The sequence below is a fragment of the Ambystoma mexicanum genome, chromosome 8, assembly GCF_040938575.1.
Source record: "Ambystoma mexicanum isolate Mex_15411 chromosome 8, UKY_AmexF1_1, whole genome shotgun sequence".
Taxonomy (NCBI): Eukaryota; Metazoa; Chordata; class Amphibia; order Caudata; family Ambystomatidae; genus Ambystoma; species Ambystoma mexicanum.
Window position 1 is genome coordinate 64,537,322 of NC_090929.1, and position 26,649 is coordinate 64,563,970.

A 26,649-nucleotide genomic window follows, 5' to 3' on the forward strand; every position below is an offset into this window, starting at 1 on the left:
AAATTGGAGCCGTTTTGCTGAAAAATAGAGCCAATCTGGCCCAAGCCTCTAATTCATCTCTATCAAAATCTACTCAGACCTCAGAAATTGAGAAGCTCAAAGACTTGGCCCCAATCTTTGCAAAACCACCGAAAAAAAATTCCTTGCCAACGTCAACCCAGGACACTGTAGTCCGGCCCTCTGGAAACGCAAAGGGGATAAAGGAAAATAATCCGGCCAATACCCGCATGCAAGAAAAGTTGAGTGAAGCCAACTCCCTAGCAGGCCCTAGCCCTACTGGCTATTCATCACCTAAGCAAGGGATCAATAGTAGTCTAGAAATGACAAAAATCCAAGAAAAAAAGGGGCCAGTCTTGGTACTGAAACAGAGTTGCGATTTAGATCCCTCCAAGGAGCTGCTGGACATCTCAACATCTTGACGTCAAGTAGTGACTCCTTCATCAGCGGGCCACTTAAGGGCCTCTTCCGAGTCTTCCCAAACAACTTCCAACTCACAAATGACGGGTGTCGCTCAGGATGGGAGGAATTGTATGGAGGAAGACCCCCCAGCCCGCACCCATAGACGACGATCAATTCTCCAAGTGCCGGTCAAGAAGCACTTAAAGAACTAAAGAAAAGGGGAAGGTCACCCATACAGAGTTCTGACAGGAAACCAATCGAAGATCCGAACAAACATATCGGCATGGCAGGCATAGAGTCTCACCCCCTAAGGTAGCCTCGAGAACAATTGAGGCGGTAGCCGAGAAGATTCATAAACTGGACAAATCGTCACTCTTCAAAGTGGAGCAGATTTCAGCAAAAGACAGTTACCTAGTACTTAATCGTAGAACAGTGCTAAAACTAGTGGGCAAAGTCGAAAAACTCTGACATTTAACATCCGACGACTTTATACTTGTCGAGCCCTACCACCGAGAGCACAGAGCCAAAGCATACCTCCACATAAGAAATACGGCGATAAGGGAAATTTCCGCTGAAGTAACTAAAGACCTCCAACACCTAGGTCTAAAGATTCAACAGTTACAGAAGCCCAAGGCAGCCCAGGTGCCGGATGGAAGGGAAAAAAGGGGTACCTCGAGGCATCGCCGTCCAAAATCCTTTGCGATGGATCAATCTTATGAACCGAGATGGTTAGTTCTTAGGAAAAGACGAGAAGAGGAACGGTCGAGACTGTATGGTGACCACCCAAAAATTCAATTTGGAACGGTGAAAACCATGTATCATTGGACTCAGTACAAAGAAACGTGGAGAGCATTCAAGAAAGACAGCGCATGGAAACAAAATTATCGCCAGTAATGAGGGTCCAGAAAGAAACACCTGCATCCAAACCATGGAAGTGGATTTCGGATACCTTTTCACGTACTCAAAAGAAATAGCAACGACCCCTGTATTCCCCTGACACTAGGAGACAGACTGAGAATCCATCGAATCAGCCCAAAGAAAGCCCTCTCCAAATGGCATCATGGAACACTAGAGGCTGTCGCCACCTAACGAGACCCAATGAGGTATATTTGGGCTCTTTTGACCTCATTTGTCTACAAGAACCTTGGCTTCTGGATAAGCCGTCGTTAGACGGTTTCGCAATCGAAGTCTCTCCGGCAACAAGGTCCTCTGTGGGTCTGCTGACTGCCGTTCGCCTGGGATCTGGAATTACCCCAAAGGGAAAAATCACAGAGGGATACGGCATGCTTGCTACACAAACCACATGGTGTCACCATGACCATTACCTAGACTGTTGGCCGCAGACAGAATTGGCGATAATCAACTTGTACTGGAACCCTGAGAGAACAACAATCAGACTTCTGCAACTCCATAGCCAATACTATTGATGAATCACAGTTGATAGGAAGGTCCCAAACATGATAATATGTGGAGACCTGAACGTTAAATGTTGAGTTGCAACATCAAGTGGACGAGACCAGATGTTAGGACCCCAGATGGACGAAAGAGGTCAAGCATGGTCGGAGTTAATGAAGTCTACAAAGCGCTTTAACGTAGCGTCACTCCAATATCACAGAAGCCAAATTCCAACTTGGGAAAGGTCGGGTGCCTCAGCCACCTTGGACTACATCTACATCACGGAAGGTCTGATCCACCATTTTGTAGAATTCACAGTGCGGAAAACTATTGAAAGTGACCATAACCTCCTTCAGCTGTCATGGGGTGGAGGGAAACAGAAAAGACACTATCTTTCCAATGTGGAGTCTAATAAACAACAAAACCGACTCCGACTAACATCTGAAAATGTAAAATCCTTCAAGGACAACCTAATGAATAAACATGTCTGTACAAGTAGTGGCTCAGCAGAAGCAAGACCCGAGTACACGTCCCTATTAGTCGATTACAAAGTGAGTTTCACCGGCAAGACACAATCAGTCAAACCACACCCACACGTTCAATCATGAAGTGGATGCCAAGCGACAAGAGGTGAGAAAGTTAAAGACTAGCAGCAAAGACAGGATCTACCGAATCGTGGATTGCATACCATACAGGCGAGAGGCTCTACAAAACATGGCTCAAGCATCAGCGACAAATTCTATACCAGAACAACGCTGAAGCTATGCTAAACACATGGGCATCAAGGAACACTAAAGATTTTTGGACGCTTCTCAAGAGCATAAACGGCTAAAGCACACCTATGCTTGCGAATTCCGTATCGGAACAAAATTGGATCTCATACTTTACGGACCTTTATCGGCCACCTCCAACTTTAGTCTCGCGGATGCAATGTGCGTCTGTTGAACCGTGGATAAACTTGGAAAACATAGAAGACATCTCTAGAGTAATTGGCAACTTAAAATCTTCGAGGGCCCCGGGACCTGATGGGATGACTAATTCTGGATCTTAAGAAGCACCCCGATCGCCTGGGCACACGCAATTGGTGAGCTCTTCAGATACTGCCACAAGCAGAGGCAAGTTCCAATAACCTGGACAGAAGCAGTCCTGGTCCCGATTTTCAAAAAAGGGGACAAAAGTTGCCCAGCAAACTACAGGCCTATAGCGCTACTAGATATTATTGGCAAACTCTTTGCATCCCTCTTGCTACGTCACTTCAAAGAGTGGGCCACTAATTCGCCAGCAGCAGACATCTTTCAAACTGGCTTTCTAAAAGGTGCAGGTACAACGATAAACCTCCTAATTCTCAACGTCATTAAAGCGAAAGTGAAAAGAGGCGCTCCAAAGGTCTACATGGCGATGGTAGACCTGTCACAAGCATTTGATTCGGTGGACCAATCCAAACTATGGTCAAAACTTGCATCTTGGAACTGTCCGGGCCCTCTACTTGGCCCAATTATGGCGCTCCACACAACATCTTTACGGGTGCGCCTAAGTCGGCAAGGAATCCTCTCAGAACAGATTTATACAGAACGAGGAGTAAAACGGGGCTGTCCTTTGGCCCTGCCCTGTTCATAGCCTTTATCGGCGACTTTCAGGAATCCGAAAAAACAGTGAGAGCATTTCCGCCGAAATTGGGAACAAGTAAAGTGTCAAGACTATGGTACGCCGATGACCTGATTTTGATGGACCAGACGGCAATAGGTCTACAGCGGCAACTAACCAACCTATCCGTATACATGAGAGACAATAACCTACAAATCAACAAAACAAAAAACAAAATTCTGGTCCTATCCAAAACAACAACCCAACATCTCCTGGTTTCTTGAAAAAACGAAAATTTAAGTGGTCAATGAATATAAATACCTGGGAGTGATGTTAGACAACACATTGAAAGAAAATTCTCTCAAATTCTCTTTGGGCAAAAATGAGAAATCTGACAGCACAAACGCGAGCAGTCTACAAAAGATTTGTGAAATTTTCATGGAGCCCAGCTCTGCAGTTCTATAAATCGAAAGAAGTTCCAGCGATTACTTATGGGATGGCGGCAGTTGGAAGGATTTCTATGGAAATCAGTGCTGGGCTTGCCTAAATCCGCTCCAATTCCAGCGATCAGGCGTGATCTGGGCTTAGCATCCCTAGCCTCTGTGGTGATGCAAAGTGCCTCCAAACTTTACAGAAAAATACTGATGTCAAATTCAATCCCTATTTTCCAGATCGTAGCCTCTGAAATCAACAAAGGGTCCTGCAAACCTCTAACTGACTGGGTCAAGAAAATCCAAGCCAAATTAGAAGAAGTAGCTTGCAACGAAGAAACCCTCATTTCAAATCCGAGCTGAGTAAAAACTAAACTAGAACAAGAAGACTGGATCAACACAAACGCTAAAATCGAACTGTACAAATCCTTACAGCACCTCCCTGCTTCTCACAACCAGTTAAAGGAGCCCCTAAAGTACTGCAAAAAATTCCCAGAGAAAGACTTAAGAAAAACTTACATGCGTGCTCGTCTGAACTTGCTCCACACAAGGGAAATTTTGGCTACCAGAGAACTGTCGGCTACATCAAACTGTCGGTTGTGTGGAGTCCAGGATCAAATAGAAACACTCCCCCCACCTCCTCATGTCGTGCCCAGCTCTAGCGTTCGAAAGACAAGCTTACATGACACCACTCATCGAGCAGCCGTCGATACTGGAGGAAGAAATATGCTGGCTCAGGCTGATAGCAGGGGACTCCGCCAGATGGTCCAGGACAACAGCCAAATTCTTGATGGTGGCCTTGAACAAAGCAAATGCGCCAGAAGCCAGTGCGCTTCCCGCTGTCCTCTTGTCTGGGTCCTTAGAAAACCAGGGAATTTCGTAAACCCAACGAAGCAACTCAACTAGAAGTGGTGTCGCTAATGTAGCTTAGAAACAGTAAAAAAAGAAATACTTGAATTAATGCAGGAAGTTGATTTTTGTAAAAACCATACAGGTTAAAACAATAAAATAAAAAAAAATAAAAACAAAAAAAACATTCTTTTTCCACCTCCTTATGTTGGTACTGCTTTGGGAGTCTGTCATAGATATGGAATACGTCGGAGGACCCAATCCCCTCGAAGAACAAGTTACTCTTACCTGGTAACGTTCTTTCGATGGGATGGTCCGACGACATATACCATATCGCTCCCTCCCTGCCTACCCCGCTACAGAATTTCATGTGCGTTTTGCAGCTTACGTTTCCGCAAGGCTTTCTGTGGTCATAATGGCACTTGATTGATGCGCCACGTTCTTGGGAAAAAACGACAACTGAGGCTACGGGCGTCGTGCGTCCTACTTATAACATCCGGGGACGCAGACCCTCGAGGACAGCGTATCGACTTCGACACAGGACGCAGACTCCGAAAGATTTTCCAAAGCAGCACAGCTGTGATAATTACTGTCATAGATTTGGAGTAAGTCGTCAGACCATCCCATCGAAAGAATGTTACCAAGTAAGAGAGTAACTTGTTCTTCTTGTCATTTCTTGTTCTTTCCCCTGACATCCAGGGTGGGAAATTTCTTTGTGATTTTTATCTTATGCGGTGTTGGGGAGAATTCTCAAATGTGCGAATTCCCTTAATCTTAAAGACCCCCAGCAATTTTGCTGGATTTTGAGGACTTGATTTTTTACCTGGAAAGAGTGTGAGCCTTTTTTTCACTCTTTCATGCATTTTGATGTGTGTTTTATGTTTGTGTTCTTTGACTTTGGAGTTTTAGGATAACTCCATAGGCAATCTTTCATGTGTTACACAGCACCCTCAGTGCAGTAGCACAGGGATATCTTTTTAGACTGCCCAAAGGTTTAAATACCTTCTCTGGGATAAACTACTGTTTGCCAGAGAATGTAAAGTGAAGCTGACTTTACTAGTCTCTTTCAAATTCATAGACCCAGCACACACCATCTTACAATGGAGTGCTGGAGGGGTTACATAGTAACCCCTGTGTCTAAATACTCATGTAGCAGTCAAATGCTACCCTTTTCTATCGGAAAGGCTGGTGGCAGTGGTTTTACAACAAACTACCATGATTTTTCCCGACTGCGAACACTTGTAGCTAAAATTCGTGGGAACCATGTTTTTCAAGATGGCACCTTAAGCCCCTTTGTTCAAACAGGTCAGTCTTCATTTTTCGCCATTTATTTTTGGGAAAGTCCTTCTAGTGTTTGTCTCTGCGCGCCAAACTAGGTTTGGCCCCTTTGTTCGTATGGTTTTTGCAGGCTTCAGGACTGAAGACTACCTCTGGAGTCTGAGTGTGAGCAGGAAGTGAAGGAGGTGCCCGAAACTCCCTCTGCTTAGTCTCCTAGGGGACCCAAATGCACTCTGGCGTGATTGGCTGGCTGTCCGGCATGGACGTCCGGCATGGACAAACCACCCAGCTGGGTGAGTGGCAGCTAGGCTGGAATACAAGGGAGAAAACTGTTTAAAAGACGAGTCTCTTGGACTGGAAAGCAGTCGACCACTGGAACGAAAGAACTGAAGACGAGCTGGAAGAGGACGGCTGCTGCAACTCCTGGACCGTTGGTTTGCCCGGTGAAGCCCTGCTGCGGGTCCGAATTGCCAAGTTCATCTCGGCAGAGAAGCCCCTTCAAGGACGACTTCTTCCTCTGAGTTGGTGGACCAATCAACTCGTAAGCCACCTAGATACCATTCACTGAGCTGGTTAGGAATAACCAGGGGGGAGGACACCAGCTTGTGTGCTTGACGACAGCTACTCGATCTTCCATTTTGTCACCTTGTTTGACCCGTCCCCGTGCAGTGCAAGAGTCCCCGACGTCCTCCCTCTTGTCCCCACGACTGATGCTCCGAAACAGCGAGATCTGCAGGAACGGCCAGGAAACGTCTTCAGCTGCATCTTTTCTTCATGTTAAGCTACTGTGCCAACCCGGTTGAGTGAACTTACCTCTCACAGTGAAAGTTTGTGCAACTTTCCCAACTTACGGGCCTAATCCGCTTGTGACCCAACATATGATTCTTTTTCATACAAACTACTTCTGAGAACTTCGGCAAAGACTTTACTGTTTACTACAAGAACTGCTCTTGCCTATCCACGACATTAGCCCATTGACCTTTGCGCTAGGCCTATTAAACTGAAACGAGTCTTCTTGTGAAGTGAAACTATTTGCACTGCCTAACAAAGTATTTGTGGTCCATTTTATTAACTTGTTACTTTTTACTCCCGTTTAAAGTAACAAATGCCATTTTGCTCCTATTTCAGGGGAGCCTCATTTCTCCAGCATGGGGTCTGGCATGGATTCACATGCTCATGAATATTCCCCGTCGTCAGGCTGGGAATCCTCAGTAAAAGAAAAAATCAGTTTGTTTAGTTTCGGAACTGTCTTTCTCCTAATAACCAATCACTGGTTTCTAGGTCATATGCCGCCAGCTAATGATTGCCCTCTACCTAAGCCCCTCTTCAGGCAGCCATCTTCAGATTTTTACTACACGTCCAAGTGTTGAGTCCTCGTGCTTGGCTCTCTAGCTTTTACTGCGTATTGCGTTTTTCAAAAGTTTACTCTTATTTTTTCGGTCAAATTGAGCCTCAAGCTCCACCGTTTCATCTTCCGATTAACGAGGACCTGTTTCGGAAATCTCTACGCCCCTCAAGGGTGAATTTTCATCAAATTTCACTTCTTGGAGGATTCCAGAAGATCTTGGAGGCCTGCCCCTCGTGGTCATGGCTGTAGACAAAGGAGACTCAACGCCTCCGTTTATGATCTGCCCAGGATTTGGACTACAGAATGTCTTCAAGGAGGATGGGCACTCCCGGTTCCTCTACTGCCTGCACGCAGATAAATAGCATGTCGAGGAGGCCTGTGCGTTCTGCAAGGACATTTCCTCCCAGACCATGAAGGACCGTCACAAGCGACTCGCTGACTGGCTGGAGTCAGAGCCCGGCGGCAGGTGAGCCCCAGCAACGTACCTCTCCCAAGAGGAAATCTGAGCAGTCTTCTAAGACCTTTTGAGGGCGCTCTGGCGACGGGGGCCCAACATAAGACAAAGCACAGCGAGTCTGCAGGCACCGGGAGCGCTGTTCGTACAGACTCCTCGGCTGACATGCCAGACGCAGCATCAGACGCCATCAACCACGAGCCAATGCTCTGTCTCGATGAAAAGGAAGTCTGACAGCCCAGGTAAGCTTCTGGAGAAGGCCCGGTCGGGTCCGACGGAGAAAGCCAAGGGGGAGCGAAGCAGTGGCCCTCCCCTCACGGTGAAGTCCTCAGACGCGCCTACGGTCGTGAAGGCCCAGATTCACCAGGCTAAGGCTTTGATTGAGGTAGTGGCAGCATCCCTCCCGAAGACCGCAGAGGAGGCCCCAGCGGAGACGGCCCCCAAGCCAAGAGTTTCCCTGCCCTGCCAGAGGGAATAGTCTTTCACGCCGATCCCTTTTCAAAGTAACAAATGACATTTTGCTCCTATTTCGGGGGAGCCTCATTTGCTCAAACTTAATGGTTTGGTATTGAAGTATATTTGTGTATGATATTAAGTTGCCGCCTCCTAGTAAAATGACTGTGTAATAAATTAATAAGTGTTTTACCAAGAAACCTTGAGTGTGTCTACTTGAACCACTGTGATTGTAAGACCTCTGTGCAGCAACATTTTACTGCTCAAATTCCCCCTTGAGATGAGCCTGGCTGCTCTGCTCGCTACCACAAACTGTGTGGTACAGACTTCTACCAAAGGTTGGTTTTGCTTATACCTGCAGCCCTAATTGTACGTGGTGGTCCCAGTGGGTACTACATGAAATTCTGCCTAACACGGAAATAGAAACTTTGTGAGAATTATTATCCTCCTCCGGTTTAATATACCACCTTGTACGGAATACTTGGATGCTTGGTCCGGTGTCCCCAGGGAGGATAGATTGTGTAGACACAGGGTGTGAGAAGTTACAAGACTGGCATTTCAAGGGCTATGGAAAACTGGTTAGTGATCCTAGAATTTTATCTGACCAGTGTAGGGCGACCATCTATATGATGCAACCTATGGTCTACATTGGTGTAGCCTTCTATATTTGGAAGAGAGCAATCCCTAATAACTAAATAATTACCCCCCGGACATGCTATGAATAAAAAAGGTTTGATAGAGATATGAAATAGAACCAAATGCACTATGATAGGTTGATATACGATTAAATGTAATATGACTGATTAATGCACTCTTTCAATATTTTAAATTTGCTTGATTGTGTTTTATTGTACTAATGCTGTTTTATTGCATACTATTTCTGGATTGATATGTAAAATAGTGTATATAGTTTTAATTAACCAATTTGCACTTCAAAATTAATAATTTTTTTTTAAAAAAAACCTGATCCATAGAACACTTCATAAAACCAACAGCAGTGAACAGTATACTTGCATGCCTCTAGCAATCGTCCGAAATGTTATTTGCAGCATACCTTATGGTGAGTTACTAAGGGTAAAAAGAAACTGTACAACAGAAGCAGATTTTGAAAACGTGCAAGCAACGTCATTGCTTAATTTAATCAGAGGATATCGACACAAACATTTAATAAATACCTATCCAAAAACCAAACGAGAGAAGATCTTCTCATAAATTAAACCCAAATTGGACAAAACAAAGGAATCGGAAGAGATGCGATTTATCACAACATACAGTACAAATAACTTAACAATTTAAAAATCCTACAAATGGATGCAGATCTCAATTCCATTCTGGATAACCAAACCAGCATCATCTTTCAGAAATCCAAAAATGTTAAAGAAATGCTCAGCCCATCTCATTTTATACAAAAGAAAAATGTAACCATTTATCCACCAAAGATGTGGCTTACGCCACCAGTAATAGGCAGCTACAAATGTGGAAACTGTCGAATCTGACAATACTCTGACAACGGAAAGACCTCAATCCAAATCCCCAATGGGCACAGTAGACCAATCAAGCTATTAATAAACTGCAACAGCAAAAATGTTATATGGAATACAATACAATGCATTTGCAAAAAGCAATGCATAGGAAGGACCATTAGACCATTGAAGATTAGAATTGGAGAACATATGGGAGCAATTAACTTCACCATTGGCATTTCATTTTCAATAAAAGCATGCAACTGAACAGATGCAAGACTTGAGATTTTTTGGGTTGGAAAAAGTTGAACTACCTCCTACGGGAGGAAATCTTGAAAAATTAAGACAGAAGTATACTGGATTTGTGTTATGGACACTTGGCAAACCTTTATAATTCCTCCATGTGATCACATGTGCACGACTTTGCATGTTTGTGTGTGAAACTGCAAGTTTTTGCATGATAAATATTGACTATTTTGTTTTAACCATCGAGCTAGATATTCAGCCTCTCACCTATAGAGGCCGGTTAAAATTGCAAGCCCAATATACAATAAGTAAGATAAGTATCTCATCAAATACATTAAAATAACCTAGGCATTCAGCCGTCTCACCATAGGGTAAGACAGGGATAACAAAATTCTCATAATATTAGGGAATGTTTTCTTTAATTCAAGCCTCCCCCACAAAAACAAAGATTTAGGGCAATGGCTTTGGACACCTCCCAATTCAGATATAGGACAAGCGAAAAGCAAAACGTCAATCAAGTAATTGAGACAAACCGAATAGCAATAAGAGCCAAATCAAGACAATAGTAAGAAAATATGATATGGCAATTACAATTAGTATTACGCCTCTAAATTCTGAATTAGTTAGAACTTTAACCATCTAGAGAAAAAATTGGAATTAAACAACAAATATTGTCCTAAAATACAGGAAACCGCATCCACTTGCATTATGCATGCTCCCCAAAGCAAGATTGCAGCGTCGTGATGACGCGAACACGCCTAACGTGTATGTCATCACGCAAGTATAAAATACGGCCATTTTAGATTTTCCGAGGAAATCGGAAACGGAAGCAGGGAAACCACAACAGGTAAAAGGCGAAATTAGAAAATCAGTTAAAATTACAACTATGATTAGTCTTAATATTGTAGAGTATCAATTTCATAACCATTATCTATACCACAGGAGAATATACAGATGCCATCTTAAGATATAAGGAAAAGCCCTGTAACAGTCGCACAACAATTTGAAGTATAGCAAGGGCAAATATGAATGCTTATGTTTAAATACATTTTTGATCATACATGAATGAGAGAGAAACGCAAATATCTAAGATATAATATTTGCTTTGTCTTGAACAGTCTGCCTTAAAGACGGAGAAACGCGTGTCGAGGAGATAAATATGAAGTCAAGCAAAAAGTAGTCTGCCACCAAATACACAGGCAGTAAATATATGGGCTATACATAATATGTTTTGAAATAGAATGAATAGAATTAAATCTATATACCAACAGAAAATATCTAAAAGGGGCGCCATATACAAGAATTATTTTCAAACCACTTAGAAATTGAATGAAGTGAATTCAACAAAGTACATTCAAAGTAAGATTTATAATGTAAAGGAGGATTTCTGATAAGTTACTTTGGAAAGTTGAGCACCATTTAACAAATTAGTCAAAACCCTGTACCCAAATAAGGACGTCCATAGCAAAAGTGTTTTTGAGAAAAAGAACAATAATGCCTTTTCATTTATGAATAAAATCCTAAATTCGGTGCAACAAAACTGGATCCTAAAGTTTGTTGTCTACTGGGATACAAAGTAACCCCTCCAGCAGCCTGCGGTCAGATAGTGTGTGCTGGGTCTAGAAAGTTACAAAATGTAAGTCAAGTCAATTTCACTTCACTGCTCTGGGAAACAGTAGTTTCAACAAGAGAAGGGATTTAAACCTTTGGGAAATCTAAGAGCCTTCACTGTGCCATTGCACTGAAGGTGCTGTGTGACACAATGTTAAGATGATGCCTATGGAGTTTCAGACTCCAAAGTCAGAAGAAAAACAGAGGATAAATCGCATTTGAATGATATAAGTGATTAAAAGTCCTAAAGTCCAACACAAAAAGCTTGGGGCCTCTAAGGTAGAAGGGAATGAACACATTTCTGAGAATTCTTCTTAACATCCATTATTGTAATAGTTTCTCCCTGTTCTCCCACACAAACTACTGATCCAAACACATCCATGGATCTAGGTGAAAGCAGGGGTAGAAGCTCCCGTTACTTTCTTTTTTTTTTATTGGGGGTATTTTAACTCCCCATTTTTATTTTTTGTTAGCATTTGCCTTTTCTAGGCAGATACAGCACTTATCTATAGGGCAGGCTGTAGGCATCTCTTCCCTGCGTTAGTTGATTATTGTTGAGGTGGGACTCCATAGAATCAGAGGTCTTGTGCTTGTATGGTAGTCGTGTTGCAGGCTGTGTGTTTTTTGTATTCATGGATGATTTTAAAGGGGTCCGTATTATACAGATAGTGTTCTGTTTGCTTTGTTTTTTTACTGCTCTGCTCCTGCAGTTGATCGATGGTAAGCCAGTTTGTTAGGTTGCTTCTATTCCCAAGTCTTCGCTTGTCATCATAAATGCGCCTAAACATTGTGAGCAAATGCCTCCTTTAAATTAACAGAGGGTTGTAGTGATTACGTTCAACTTTCAGTTCACTTTCCTAAAAATATTCTATGCTTTATTTTGGAGGGGGTATGGTGAGCGGGGGGGGTGGGGGTTATACATTTCTTTAAATTAAGGTTGTGGCGGTTTTTGTTGGCTCAGCTGCCAATTTTGTATGTTTTCTTTATTTGCGTAGGTGTGATGAAACAGATGTCACAGCAAGACTCCATGAATGGGACTAGTGGCTGTAGATCTGAACACTGCCGATCTGATGAGCAGAGCTGCCAGCCTTCTATGCAGCAGGAGAGACGCCCCCCTTCTGCAGAACTCCCCCAGTCCTGGAGTCAAGAGAGCTACGCTCCTGTACAGAACAAGGGCTACTCCATTGCCCAGCACCGACAAACTGAGCCAGTGGGGGTGGATGGAGTGCACAGCAGGTCAGTCTGGGTATCAGAACTTTCCAATCTTTCCTTCCTCCAACGTTTGCATTGTGGGCACTGGTTGAGTGAGGAGGTGAAGGCATTTGGCTTATTAAAGGTATTTCACACCCTCGCCAGAGTGCCAGCTTTTAAGCAGCGACGTGGTCTTATCAGAATGTGTTGGTTATCTCTAGGTGATCTCCCTTTTGAGCTTTGTGTCAGTTGAGCAAACAAATGCTAAAGCGTCTAATGCAACAAAACGAGCATGCCAGTTTTCACATGGTGACAGAACAGTCACGAGTATGCACAAGCCCTTAACTGCATAGCCAAAAAGCAGATACCGGGTTACAGAAATGATTTCAACATTTCGAAATAAAAGTAATCTTGTTAACATTTTCTGAAATTAATGTACAGAAAAATAATGTCTCTCTAGGCAGTGATAGATTATCTGGAAAGGATTTGACTCGCATCCTGATCTTGATGAGCCGCGCTGGTTTTATTTTTTCCTTCCATGCCTTTGAGCCTGCAGAAATATCAGAGTTTGTACTATGAGATGGGTGTGGAATACCTTGAAAGTCAGTGAATGGTTTTTGGGATAAAACTCCTTCCCCCACCCCCATACTTATTTCTGATATTTTCCAGCTTGAGGCATGAATGGTGATTGTGGTTTTTGTAGCTTTTGATGGATGTAACTTTTCCATACTATCTTGTCCCTTGGGTTCAGGTGTCACTTTTGTATTTGGTGTCCATTCTCCCAAATATCCTGAAGTTCTTCAGTTTGCCAAATGTAATTAGGTGCTAAGCAGTCTGTATCCTGGGACACTCTTCCTGATTGCGGAAACTGAACATGGAAGAGGAATTAGTCAATCCTCTTGACATGGTCCTGATTGAGGGGTTTTCTTTGCCAATCGGGCAGACTGCACTTGTGCTGAATTTGCATTTTGGGAGCTAAACAGCTCTTTCCATGCATGCAGTCTTCTATATGGCTTGAAGTTCACAGCCGAGGTGATCAGGGCAAGGGCAGATAGCCAGAAGATGCAAATTTAGCACTGTGGTCGGCACCTTCTCATCTCCTGCCCCTTTGCTTCTCCCATCCTAGTCTTTGGTCTGCCACCTTCATGAAGCACCTGACGGCCACCTACACTTGAGTCCAGTGAACTGTTTAGGTTGTGACTTTAGAGGGTTGGGGCAAAGGGGGCGTGGGGTCTGAGAAAATGGAAGAAAGGCAAGAAAGAATGTGACTCTAGACATGCTGGAAAGAGGAAGAGACCTGTACCCTGATGGTGGTTCCTTTTGGAAACTTGATGGCTTGGTAGTTTACCTACGTACCCAAGTGTTACCTGTTTTAAACCAACAGTGTCCTGGAAGGAATACTGTGAGTCCTATGCGCAATGGCTTAGAGCATACGCAGTGAGCGTAATCCATTTGGCTCTGCATGGAACGTGGAGCCTGTGCTCCAATCCCACTGACTGATTTCTCCACTTTCCTTTTTAGGAATGAAATCTCTTATGCTGCCTCAGTGGGAAGGTCAGAGGGCATACACGGCCAGCAAGGCTATTTTGAGGAAAGAGGGGAAGAGTACACAGCAACCAGCACTAATGATCAGAAGGGCCAAGTAAACTATAGCCACTGCATCGCTCCTGAAAGGTGGCAGGAATTCAGATTTCAACAGCAGGAAAGCACACCAAGCCAGTGTGTTTGTAGAGTCCAAAATGGGAGCCTAAAAGGGTCTCCTTTAAGACAGTCTTTTGTTCAATGTGACAAGGCTCAATATAATGGCTGGGACATACTGCAGTATCATACATCTTCAGACACTTGCAGCAGTGTGGAAGAGGAGGCCCACAAGAATGGCCATGTCAGACCCGAGTCCAGGACTGCAAAGTCTGCAGCAATAGATACTATGTGCTATCAAGACGCCACAAGCGTAGCTACCAATCAAGAACAAATGGGAAAGACTAGGAGATCTGGTCCAATTAAAAAGCCAGTCCTCAAAGCCCTTAAAGTGGAAGACAAGATTGGTGTGACCAAACCTGGCGAAGAGCATGCAGAGGCCATGAAAGAAAAGGAGAACGTTGCCTGTAAATTAAAGAATGACTGGAGAAGCAGTTCAGTCACGTCACCAAGTCCAGGTGACTCTTGTTCAGAGAATAAAACATTTCAGCCTTGTTACACCAGAGAATCTGAGAATTTGCACCATGAAGAAAAGACTGTGGGCTATTGCCCAAACATGACCTTGCAAGAGGCCACTGACCATCCCCCTACCAAAAGGAATAACTGGATTTTCATAGATGAAGAGCAAGCCTTTGGAGGCAGAGTGCAAGGAAGAGTAAGGAGCAGAGGTTGTAAGGAATTCCTAGTCCGAGGTGGTCGAGGCAGAGGTACTTACAATAGTTCAAGAAATCGAGGGTGGAGCTATTGGGAGTTCTACATGCCTGATGACTTCCCAAGAGGCCGACTAGTGAGGCACAGGATGGCAAGTGAAGCACATAGCGAAGGTTCCGAATATGAGGAAGTGCCTGCATGCCAGCGACAAAGGGCTTCCAAGGACGGGAATGAGGGATACCTCCCAGAGAGAGGAACCAATGACCTAAAGAGAGGAGACACAAAAGACTCCTGGAGATCAAACAACATTTTTTCAGACGATACTCACCGTCTTGATTACAAGTCAAGTGCCCAGAGAGCATTTGGAAGACCAATGGCCACAAGATTGAATAATTATGGACGTAGAGGTTTTGAATCAAAGCAGTCTCACCACTGGCAGGGAAATGGGAATAGGGCCCTTTGGCATGATCATGTTGCTCCATCGCATACAATTTTATCGAGAGCAATGTCAGACCGGGATTACATCCAAGATTCTTCCAAGTATGCAGACTCTTTTGTGCGAGTTTATGATGGATATCGGGCAGATAACCAAGAAACCTTTTTCCCAGAAGAGTATGGTACAGAGCCAGCAGGATTAAATAACCGTTCCAACAGGAAGAGGAGAACACCTCGTCAAGACAAACCGCCAAGGTTCAGGCGCCTCAATCAAGAGAGGGAACCTGTTGACCAACACGCTGGTGAGGATGGGCCAAATGCAGAGAATATTCAATGGGTTGGGCAATCCAAGATGCCCCCATCAGACAGTAATGGCCCTCATGTATCAGGATCTCCAGAGCTGGCCTATCAGAACTCCTCTGATCATGCCATTGAAGAGTGGGAGACTGCATCTGAGAGCAGTGACTTCAGTGAGATGCGAGATGATCTACCAGAGGCGGAAGGCAGCTTGGGTGAAAAGAGGGAGATGTCCAAGAGGAGTTTCTCCAGCCAGAGACCTCTCATGGACAGGCAGAGCCGCAAGGTGGAGGCCCCTGGGTATTTGCTAAAGGCGGGGCAATCTAGTGGGACTTGCACTGGAAGCAAACCTAATGGGACACCAATAAAGAACAAAAGGTAAAGCCTTTCCATGAAAGTAGTCTGTGCTTTGTGACGCCCTGCTTGATCAACCCCGAGTTGTGCAAGTTTGCTTGCATGCAAATTCCTTTGACAAATTGGACTTGCAAAATTGTCCAAATGGTTGACTGGAATTGGGGTGCCTTGGTTGTGCTTCAATTGTCTCAACTTTCAGTGCCATTTCCGTGGTTCCTGCCACCATTAAATTAAAAATCTGAAGGCAGGCATGTGGGCTTCTGGCTTGATCCTTTCAAATTTATATTCTGCAATTGCAAAAATGCCTGTCCCAGGATTGCAACATGCTTTCTTTTGCAGCATCTGGGAAAGGAATGTCAGGGGAGGAGGGCAAGGAGACCTTTGTGCTTTCTTCAGCACGACATTGCTGAATTTATTTTGATTGCAGCTTTTTTGACTGCATGATGGTTCTCTTTGGAAAAACAAAATTAAACTAATTGTGTTCCAAACCTTTTGGGGCTCCTAATTCTTTAAGTGGATGAACTTAGTTCAAATTTTGTTCATTCTCAAAGGTGGCAAAATTTAAAGCACTAGAACAAAACAGTGATATTTTCAGCTGCTGCGTTAGGCAGTGTTAATGGGGCTCTTCTAAAGGAAGCCTTTCTGCTGTTATGGTAGCTGTGACATATTATTTTGATGCAAATTCATTTTTTGGGAAACTGGTCAGAAATCACTGGAAATTGAGACTTCATCCCTCCAAGCTACTTGTATAAATAGATTGCAGTTGGGGAGGGTCTTATTCCTCAGAGGGTCATTTCAGATGAACCGATGATGAGTGTTTTTCACCTTGTGTTTGAGTACGTTTGGATGGTGGGAATGCATTTCAAGGTGTTTGAGGTGTTTTGTTTTACTTGAAGCCATCTCTTACTGCCCTGGCTTCTTTTCTCTTTGCTTCTTTACTATCTGGCTCTTTTCACAACAAATTCATTTTACTTGTTTGAGACCACTGGAAATTGGTGTAACCTCACTCCACCCCTTGAAAACCATTGACCGCTCTCTATAGATACCCGTTAATCCTGCTGTACCTGTTGATTTCATTTCTGCTACTGTGAGGGCAGTAAGAACTTGCCATTTGACCAAGAGGGAGGTCACCTAGAGACTAAAGTGTCCACCACCCACAAAACAAGCACTGTGACTCTGATAAACGTGCTGCAAGGCTGTACCCAAATGCTTCATGATGGTCTCTTCTGATGCAGCAGGTCCCCTGCAGACGAGACCTTCTCAGGGCTGAGCAGATTGGACAGTGGCAGCAACCACTCCCTGTACAGCATGGAGAGGTCGGCACATAGCAGTGCAGATGCCGCAGATGTGCCCGTAAAGAAGCACGACAAGGAACTCAAATCCAATGCCCAGAAGAACGAGGCTATGTCACAGTATGAAGCAGGCTATGGCAGTAAGTACATTTTTGCAGTGACTAATGAACAAGTGACCGCAGGCTTTCTTGTGGAAATATTTTTCTTTAACTGTTTTGGTTTATGGATGTAGTAAGCTTAACTGGTAGCACTGACCCACAGATTTAGTACAAGCTGAAAATTAAAGGTTTCAAGGTACAATTATATGCATCAATTAGGGTTTTCAATCAACGACAAAGATGTCCAGCCTAATCCCCAGGCAGCAAAAACAGTTTATGGGGCCATAATCCATACCAAAAACACATTCGTCTTTTTCTGTACTGTTGGCTAAGATTTTCATGTGTGATAAATCTTCCTTCCCTGTGTCAACCCCAGAACATTGTGCTTGACTTGGTGATTCGTTTTCCCTTGTTCCTATGTGAGTGGTAATCTCCCCCCCCCTTTTCTTTTACTCTATTTATGGTTGACCATTTTATGTCTCTCCATAGTGTAATCGGATTTATAGTTCTCTTTAATTTTTGGCCTGCATAGCAGCACACAGTATCGTATATGCAGTGTTGCTGGGTTGTTTTGTGCTTCCCTTTTAAATTTCTCGTGATCTCTTGGGTGAACTTCTGTTCCCAAGAGTACAGTGGGATTTCCATCCCTCTTTATATTTAGTGTGACTAGCACACCCCACCTTATGTGGTGTGCTGGGGAGATGCATGGTATCCCCGGTCTCAATTTCCTGGTAACATTTGTGTTACAATAGCAAGTTAACTTGAATGTCTGGTGACAGTGGTTATACCACAATTACTTCTTTGTCATATTACTCACAGGCTGACCAATCAGCCGTAGCAATGCACAGGAGGGTCACCATTCTGCTAGAATGGTGGGCTCCTTACATTTTTACCATTTTAAGAATGCTTGTTGTTTTTTGGGCCTTTCTCTGCCAGCCTATGCAGGGCAGATCCTGCCTGATGTTTTGTCTAAGGTGGGAACCCTGTGTTTCCTGCAGAGGTGCCAAAGTGTCTGCTAAGACAGGAAGCGAGGGAGGAGTCCAACTGTGCAGCCCTTTGTCTTCGAGTCTGCCTGAAAGGAACCAGTTCCCATTTGGGGTCTAGCTGTCCTGATTGGCCACCTCTTTCTGTAAACTGCAGGGAAAATGTGCAGATGTTGGGGAGAATTCTCATTTCCATTCTAATTCCCTTCAACCTTAGAGACCCCTTCTCTTTTGCTGGACTTTAGGACTTTTTAATTTTAACCCTGGAGTGAGTGAGACCTTTTTCTCACTCTTATGTGTTTTGACCTGATTTGAATAATGTATTTCCAATGTTTTTGGAGTCTGACAAACTCCATAGGTGTCTACTTTTTGTATGAGGACACACAGCATCAGCACCACTGCAGTGTCAGAGAAATCTTTTGGATTTCTCCTAAGGTTTGAATACCTTTCCTTGGGTGAACTACTGTTCCCAAGAATAGTAAAGTGAAATTGACTTGACTTACATTTACTTACCTTTACTCTTTGTAGGTCCAGCCCACTCCATCTTAAGTAGAGGACTGGGGTGTTAGCTAGTAGCCCGTTATCCTATTTGTTTTATTTTGCATTTTTTTACATTCCCATGTAACATTTTTGTTACCCTTGTTAGGACAATTTTTCTGAAATCCAACTAGGGGCTTAGTAAAACCTTTCAACTGAGGCAGTACAAGACTCCACTCTTAGTATAAGGCTGTATCACCGGAGTACATGGTAGTGTAGACGGAGCAGACAGGCTTGCTTATCTTATGAGGTAGAAAGGGCTGTAGAATCAGTTCACATGAAATTGTATTTTTTTATTATTGAAAATCTACAGTTTTAACATAAAGAAAGAACTTTTGTTTCAAAACATCAGCACATCGTTCATTCCTTCACTACCGACCCAGTGGTGGAATGCAGTCATAGATACGAGCTCTTGGAGCATCAAAATAAACTCCCCTTGAATTAAAGAGGAAGCTTCAGAAGCGCATTCAAGTAATTTACGATGGCGCAAACATGTTTAGTGTTTTGTCCAGAGGAAATCAAATGCCACCAAGCTGCCATATCCTCATCTAGAGGGGCAAATTTGCCTAGATAAACAGAGCGGAGGTCAGAAGTGGCTAGACAGTCTAGGATTAAATGTTTCAAAGTTTCAACAGAATCAGCGCAAAAGCGACAGAGGTGGTTGCTTACAGAGGGATATTTCCTTTGACATAAAATTTCCTTCGAATTCAAGGTGTTTAAACGGAAGCGAAGGAATTGTTCACGGTAAAATCGAGAGTAGCATCGTGTCAGATATTGAGGCTGGCAGTTTAGTTTTTTTTGTGCGTTGCCAAGCCATTTTGATGCAACAAGTTTTGTACGTTTTTCCACATTGACGATCCAGGCCCAAGCTTCAAATTTTCTTTTGGCAAATTGGGGACGGGAGAATAGGTCAAAGTTATTGATTTCCGCAGCAACAATCCATTCTTGAACACCTGTGCACCATTGATCTAACAGGCTACTGATTTTAAGCTCTTCAGTGGATGTAAAGATTTTGTAGGCTGGCGCCCCACCCGCCTCTCATCTTTCGCAACAGTGAGATGGACTTCCAGATCACGTGAGTGAAAAGGGAATTCAGCGATAGTTCGTGGCGTATCAATATAATTGATACACAGGCCGGAAGATTGAGAACACGTCTCCAAAAGAGACCCTCTAGTTGGTTCCATTTTTTCTCACTGATGTTCCAGCCGGCCTCTGCGCCAAACGTTAAAGTGGGAACTACCTTTTGCATGTAGAACGCTAGGACCGGTGTTAAAGAAAATTTGCCAAAGCTTTTATTGATCTTGGCCGCTTGTAGCGCTAATCTTGCAGATTTCAGTTTTAAGTCTTTAAACCACTGCTCTTCACAGATTGAGTTGTTAAACTGAATTCCCAAATAACAAATCATATTCACTGAGGTTAGCGGCTGGCCACCGACAGCCCACTTGAATACACAGTCTTTTCTGGAAGTTGTAGGACCAATTGACATGATTTTCGTTTTGTCTGTATTGATGGATAAGTAATTAAAGAGGCAACCAAGCAGGCGTTGTAGACCAATCTGTGTTCTGTCAATGAAAACCAGGTCATCTGCATAGGTGATGTATCTTACAAACGACTTGTTTAGCCTCGGTGGAAAACAATGGGCCTGCTCAAGATGCACCAGATCTGCCAGAAAGAGTTTGAAAAGGTCGGCTGCAAGAGGACAGCCCTGCTTGACGCCCATAGTAGTAGGAATATTATCAGACAGTTTACCGATCTTATTAAAGCAAACTCGGAACAACGTGTTCGAGTGGAGAGCCATTATTGGGTTGAGTATGGCGTCAGGGCAGTTCCATTTGATCAATTTTGACCAGAGCAGATCACGGTTGATGCCGTCAAAAGCTTGCTTCATATCAATGAAGGCTAGATGAAATTTGGTTTTTCTGTTTAGGGCGTCAAGTTTCAGTGTTAGGATTGAAAGGTTAACATCCACTCCTGTTCCCTTTGTAAACCCTGTTTGACGAACATCCAGAATTCCTGCTTTTATCACCCAATTTGCCAGCTTTAATCTCAAATTTGAGCCAAAATGTTTGCCAATGGAGTCCAGAAGAGCGATGGGGCGATAATTCCCTGGAACATCCCAGCTGCCCTTCTTATGGATTGGGATCACAATGGCAGTGAGCCAGGACTCAGGCAATCTATTGGAAACAGTAATTTCTTTGAAAAGACACTCTATAAAAGGAGCCCAAATCCTTGGATTTTTTTTTAGCATTGCATTGCTAATCATATCTGGACCTGCCGCACGTGAATTTTTTAGCGTCTTAATGGCTTCCACAATATCGGTGTGCAACATTTGCACATCCCAAAGCACAGTTTTACCCTCAGGAGTTAGTTTAGGCACCTTAGACTGACAGTTAAACACTGTCGTATAGTGCTTACACCAAGTGTCCCCGGGGATCGTGTTCTGCGTTGAGGTTAGCCTGGAAGACTGCCCCATGTTCAAGATTTTCCAAATGTCGCGTGAGTTCTTGGTGATCAACAGCTTCATCACGAGTTCAGCGCGGTCTTGCGCAACAATGAATCTGTGTGATCTGACCCAGTTTCTGTAGATTGCTCGTCTTGCTTTTACTTCGTAAAGCAGAATCGAAAAGGAGACATTTTTTTGTTTTTTTATTCTACGCATGTCTCTTCTTAGCTCTTTATTTTTGTTATCCAACACTTTGCTGAGCAGATGATTGTGACTTTTATGTTGCTGAGATGAGTCATTATAGTTTATTATGTGGATCGATAAGAGTGGGAAGTAGTCCACTCCGTTAGGCGAGTTTAACAGACGTTCCGTTAGAGAGCAGATCTTATTGACACTTAACCTTAGACGATTTCCACTAGGATATGCCTCTACTGGCACGGAATATGAGAGGGCAGAGTCAGACGCTGCCAATAAACAATCAAGTTTTAGCAGCATGTGGTCGCTATTTGTCATTTTTAAAGATTGGAGAGTAATGACCTTCAATTCAAAATTCCTCGATACCCAGAAGTAATCGATAATGCTATGTAGAGACTGGCGATGCCAGGTAGTTTGCGCCGGGATGCCGCCTCGCACTCCGCCATTCAGCATCACACAATCATGCAACTCCATTGCGTTTGACCAACATTGCTCTTTTACCCCCAGATCTTCATGGGCTAGTTGTAAATTGTAATACAAATGGTCCAAACAAACACTTTATGTAAAAATAAATGATTTATTTAAATACAAGTAGGCCCAGACAAATCCAAGGGGTAAGTACTAACATATGAAATCACAATATAAAAACAAGACACTATACTTGAAGGCACACAGACCCAAGTATAGACCTTATTTGAAATACCTAACAGTAGTTCTAAGAAAGTCAAAACCTTTTCATACACATTCAGTATGGGTCACACCTATTCCTGGGGAGTAAAAACCAATGGTCACTTGCACAATTACATTCAGTAATGCAAGAGCAGTAGACCCTACCAGTTGTACAGTGACTCAGTTCAAATCAAATAATCAGTCAACTGGACAATATACTTTTGGTGAATAGTGGGACACTTATTCTAGGTGCAGTAAAAACCTAGAACTACTTTTGTGACAACACAGTAATACTAGGTGAGTAAAACCTAAGGATGTAATATTCACTTACAGGTGCTTTTAAGATCAGGGAAACACAGAGATAAGCAGTAACCCTTGTAACTTATTTTTGGATGGCACACAGCTAACACAAGGTAAGTAAAACCCACATACATTTTAACCTCACAATGAAGGGGAAAGTAAAACCCAATGTTAAACTTTACTGAATGACTCAGTTATTCTAGGTAGGCAACAACCAAATACAGGCTTATTCTGGATAGACTAGCAGCAAGTCTGGGGAACACTCGTACAATTACCCTGCAGGAATAATCTGGTGGAACCAACATTTTACTTTTGGGAAGAGGAACAACCTAATCACAGGAGAGTAATATACCTTCACATCTACTTTCTATTAGACTGGTAAAACAGTTTCTAAGGAAGAAAAGATGTTAACCATACTTTTAAGAATAGTGCATCACACATCCAAGATAAGTAAGAATGTGTGTAACTGTTCGCTCTTGTAAAGAGTTGGTTGGTAACTAATTCTAAGTTTTTAAACACTTATTTTATTTTCTAGGCCCAATCCCTTGAAAGTCTTTGCCTTATTCTTGGAGCATGAGTGTTCTCAGTGGCAGAAGGGTGTTCACTAGGACTAGTGACCAGCATGCAGTGGCAGAATAGGTTATTTTAGTAGCAAAAGTTAAGAGTTCTTTAGGAAATCTTGGCAAACAGGTGAGTACTTTACTTCTAAGTTAGAAGATGGTCCAGGGGCTTTGCAGAAGACACCCTAGCAGGATTCTAGCAGTGGGACTGGGTGCACTGGATGAGATGCCTCCCCATCACAGGAAACAACCCGGTCAGTGTATTCCTTGTCGTGGTGATTGTAAACAAGACTTCAAAAGGAACTTTGCTGCAGGGATCAATGAAGAAGGCTCTAGGCGAGGATTTCCTGGCGGCTGAATGCGGTTCTGTGGATTTGCTGCCTTTTCAAGGAGCAAAGAAGACAGAAAATCGTGGTTGAATTCTTGTTACAAAGATCCAGCACTCTGCTGGGGGGACTTCTAGGACTTGATTCGTGTCTCCGGAGATCCATCAGGATGGCTACGAAGTTTCAGCGAGATTCGGAATTCGGAATACCGTGCACCGCACGATGGCTTGAAGTCACAGGGTATTGGGGTATTGCAGCAATGCAAGGTCGCAGCAACGCATGGGATGGCTCAAAATGCAGGTCGTCTTGAGTCTAGTGGATCTCGCCAGGCTCTGGGTCATGGCGTCGTTTTCGGAGTCCCCAGGACGATTGGAAGGAATGACTACAGCAGGCTCCCCGGTCGCTGGAAATCTTTTCTGCCGCTTTTCCTTCATCATCCTCATCAGTTTTGGTTCCAGTGGTCGATTATCCTTCAGCTTCCAGGTTTGCAGTATTTATCAGGAACTACGGCACAACCTCTGCATTCTCTCACCACATTTTGATATGATATGACATTTATAACGCGCCTATACACAAGTGTTTCAAGGCGTGACGAGGCAAGGGGGGGGACTGAGGGAAGACGGACAACGATGTTACTACGCCTGGTGTCATTCAGATCGTGCAAGGGAAGGGGGGGGGGAGAAAAGTGCGGGGCGGGGGTGCAGTGCATGGGATAATAAATAATAAAATAAAGGTCAGCTGGTGGCAAGTGCAGGGTGAGTGCAGACATAAGTGCTGGTTTGGGGACTGTAGGGATACAGAAAAGAGTCCAGAGGTGCAGGGGTTGCCAGGGAGGCAGCGCAAGCGTGCAACTGGCGGGGCTTGGGCCTGAGATCAGATGGGTGGCCAGGTAACCCGTGCAGTCACATTATCAGCCAGGACTTCAGCAGAGGAGAGGGGGAGAGAAAGCAGAAGCAAAGCGAAAGTTTTTTAGATGCTTCCAGAAGCGAAGATGGTTTTCCAGTTTCAGAGAGGCTGTTCCAGAGGGAGGCACCAGCTGAAGAGAGAGCTACCACCAACTCGTTGCTTGGAGAAGCGACTGACCCTGAGGGAGTTGGAGGCGGATGAGCGAGGAGCTCGAGAAGGAAGATATTTAGGAAGAGAAAGTTGAAGGTATTGAGGCCCCTGGCCCCAGAAGGCCTTGTGGACGATGCAGAGGGTTTTGAACTTAATCCTCACAGCCACTGGGAGCCAGTGCAGAGATTTCAGTCCGGGAGAGAAACAATCCCTGGATCTGAGACCAAGGAAAAGTCTTGCAGTCCTGTTCTGTATGAGTTGCAGAGGGAGTAGAGTAGAAGCAGGCAGATTTAGAAAGGTAGATTTAGAAAGAGGCTGTTGCACTAGTCCAGCCTGGATTTTACACGAAGGGGCGGTCTGATTGTCCAATCAGGACAGCAAGCCCCCCACTGGGATTTCTCCCCATTCAGGCAAGGATTAAGACAAAGGGCTGTGGAGTTTTGGACTCCTCCCTTACTTCCTGCAATCAAAGACTGGAGCCTGGGCAGGGAGTCCAGTGGACTCCCGCCAAAGATAAAAATCACACAAAGGATTTTTCCGCCCCAGAGGTCAGGGGGAAGGAACAAGAAAGGACAAACACTAAAATGGCGAAAAAAGAAGACTGGGCCATTTTGGTAAAATGAGTACCCTGGTGCCTGTACTGCAGCTGTTTATACAGCCCGCGGTAAAGGTCCACCAAATTGCTACAAGGTAGCACTGCCACCAGCCATTGAAGGTACGCATGTCTCTGTAACAGAATTGTTATAATATTAATGTGAAAGGGGATACATTGTATCTTCCCCAGCACTCCACATAAGGTGGGGTTTGCTTGCTCCACACAATAAAATGCAAAAGGGATCCAAAGATCCTTTCTACCCTTGGGAACTGTAGTCACTCAAGGTTAGCAAGAGAAGGGGAGCCCCAAGGGCAACCCAGCAACAACAGGCACTACTTGCCAATAAGTTAGAGGATAACTTTAAAAATACACTGACACCCATAAAAAGAGTAAAAGATTCTGAGAGTGTGGAAAAAGGTTCCCATTCAGAGGTATTAAGGAAAAATATCCCACTAGTAAAGCAAAAAAAGTTCTGAGGTTGACCCAGGTCAGGATTTACCAGTTCTGTGAAAATCTTACCGTACCTCTTGCCTAACGGCTGTCCTGAAAGAACAACCAGTCGTTGCTTTCAGGCAGTCCTAGAGACAAAGGACAGGGGAGTTTCAGGACACTCCCTCCAATCATGTCCTTCCAGACACACTGTGGCCACAGTAACCGCAGTGCGCTGCCGCTGCCCATGATCTCTTGCCGCCGCACGGCCAGGAACTACCAAAATCCTAGAGTCTCATCTAAGTGCACTCAAGCAGCCTCCTACGCAAGTATGGAAGTATGGACACACTGTGTAGTCGGCATTGTATGCACGTACCGCTTCTGCTGCCCTCGGCACTCATAAACCCACCCGCTGTCTCTCACCATACTACCCTGTGCACCACTGGATGCCCCAACCCTGTCTGCGATAAATTTGTATGCCGCCACTATATGAGCCAATTGCTTGCTCAGTAAATCTGCCCAATATGCCTAACATGCCTATTTTGAACTGCGTTATTGCAGCCCACTGTGCCTATTTTGATGTTGTCCTACTGTAAGCCCACTGTACCTATTTTAAACTGCGCTATTGCAGCCTACTGTGCCTATTTTGAACTGCGCTATTGCAGTCCACTGTGCTTATTTTGATTTTAGCCTACTATAAGCCCACTGTGCTTATTTTGAACTGCGCTATTGCAGCCCACTGTGCCGATTTTGATTTTAGCCTATTGTAAACCCACCGGGTCTATTTTGAATTAGCCTACTGTAAGCCCACTGTGCCTAACCTGAACTGCCCTGCCTATTTTGAACCAGCCTGCTCTCGCCAATTCAAGCTAGCCTACTGTGTCCAGCCAACTGTGACTATACTCCCGGTCTCAAACAGATTGTTCATTGCAAACTTCTACTTAACCACTCATACCGTGACGGCAACTCTCCCTACTGCACCCTAACAACACTACCCTTCTCCCCTCAATTTGACTACCTCAATCACCC

General features: G+C 44.1%; 1 protein-coding gene across 8 annotated transcripts in view; it reads left to right on the forward strand.

Annotated features, from left to right (window-relative positions):
* The window catches only part of PRRC2B (proline rich coiled-coil 2B), a 1,218,749-nt gene that overhangs the window by 957,794 nt on the left and 234,306 nt on the right, over positions 1 to 26,649 (forward strand). For 5 of the 8 annotated variants that reach the window (XM_069609284.1, XM_069609287.1, XM_069609286.1 and 2 more), the window contains exons 16-18: positions 12,507 to 12,747; positions 14,224 to 16,161; positions 17,373 to 17,569. In XM_069609284.1, coding sequence (XP_069465385.1) covers positions 12,507 to 12,747; positions 14,224 to 16,161; positions 17,373 to 17,569 — 2,376 coding nt within the window. The remainder of the gene's footprint in view (positions 1 to 12,506; positions 12,748 to 14,223; positions 16,162 to 17,372; positions 17,570 to 26,649) is intronic. The other 3 variants (XM_069609285.1, XM_069609290.1, XM_069609291.1) reach the window with 3 other exon arrangements.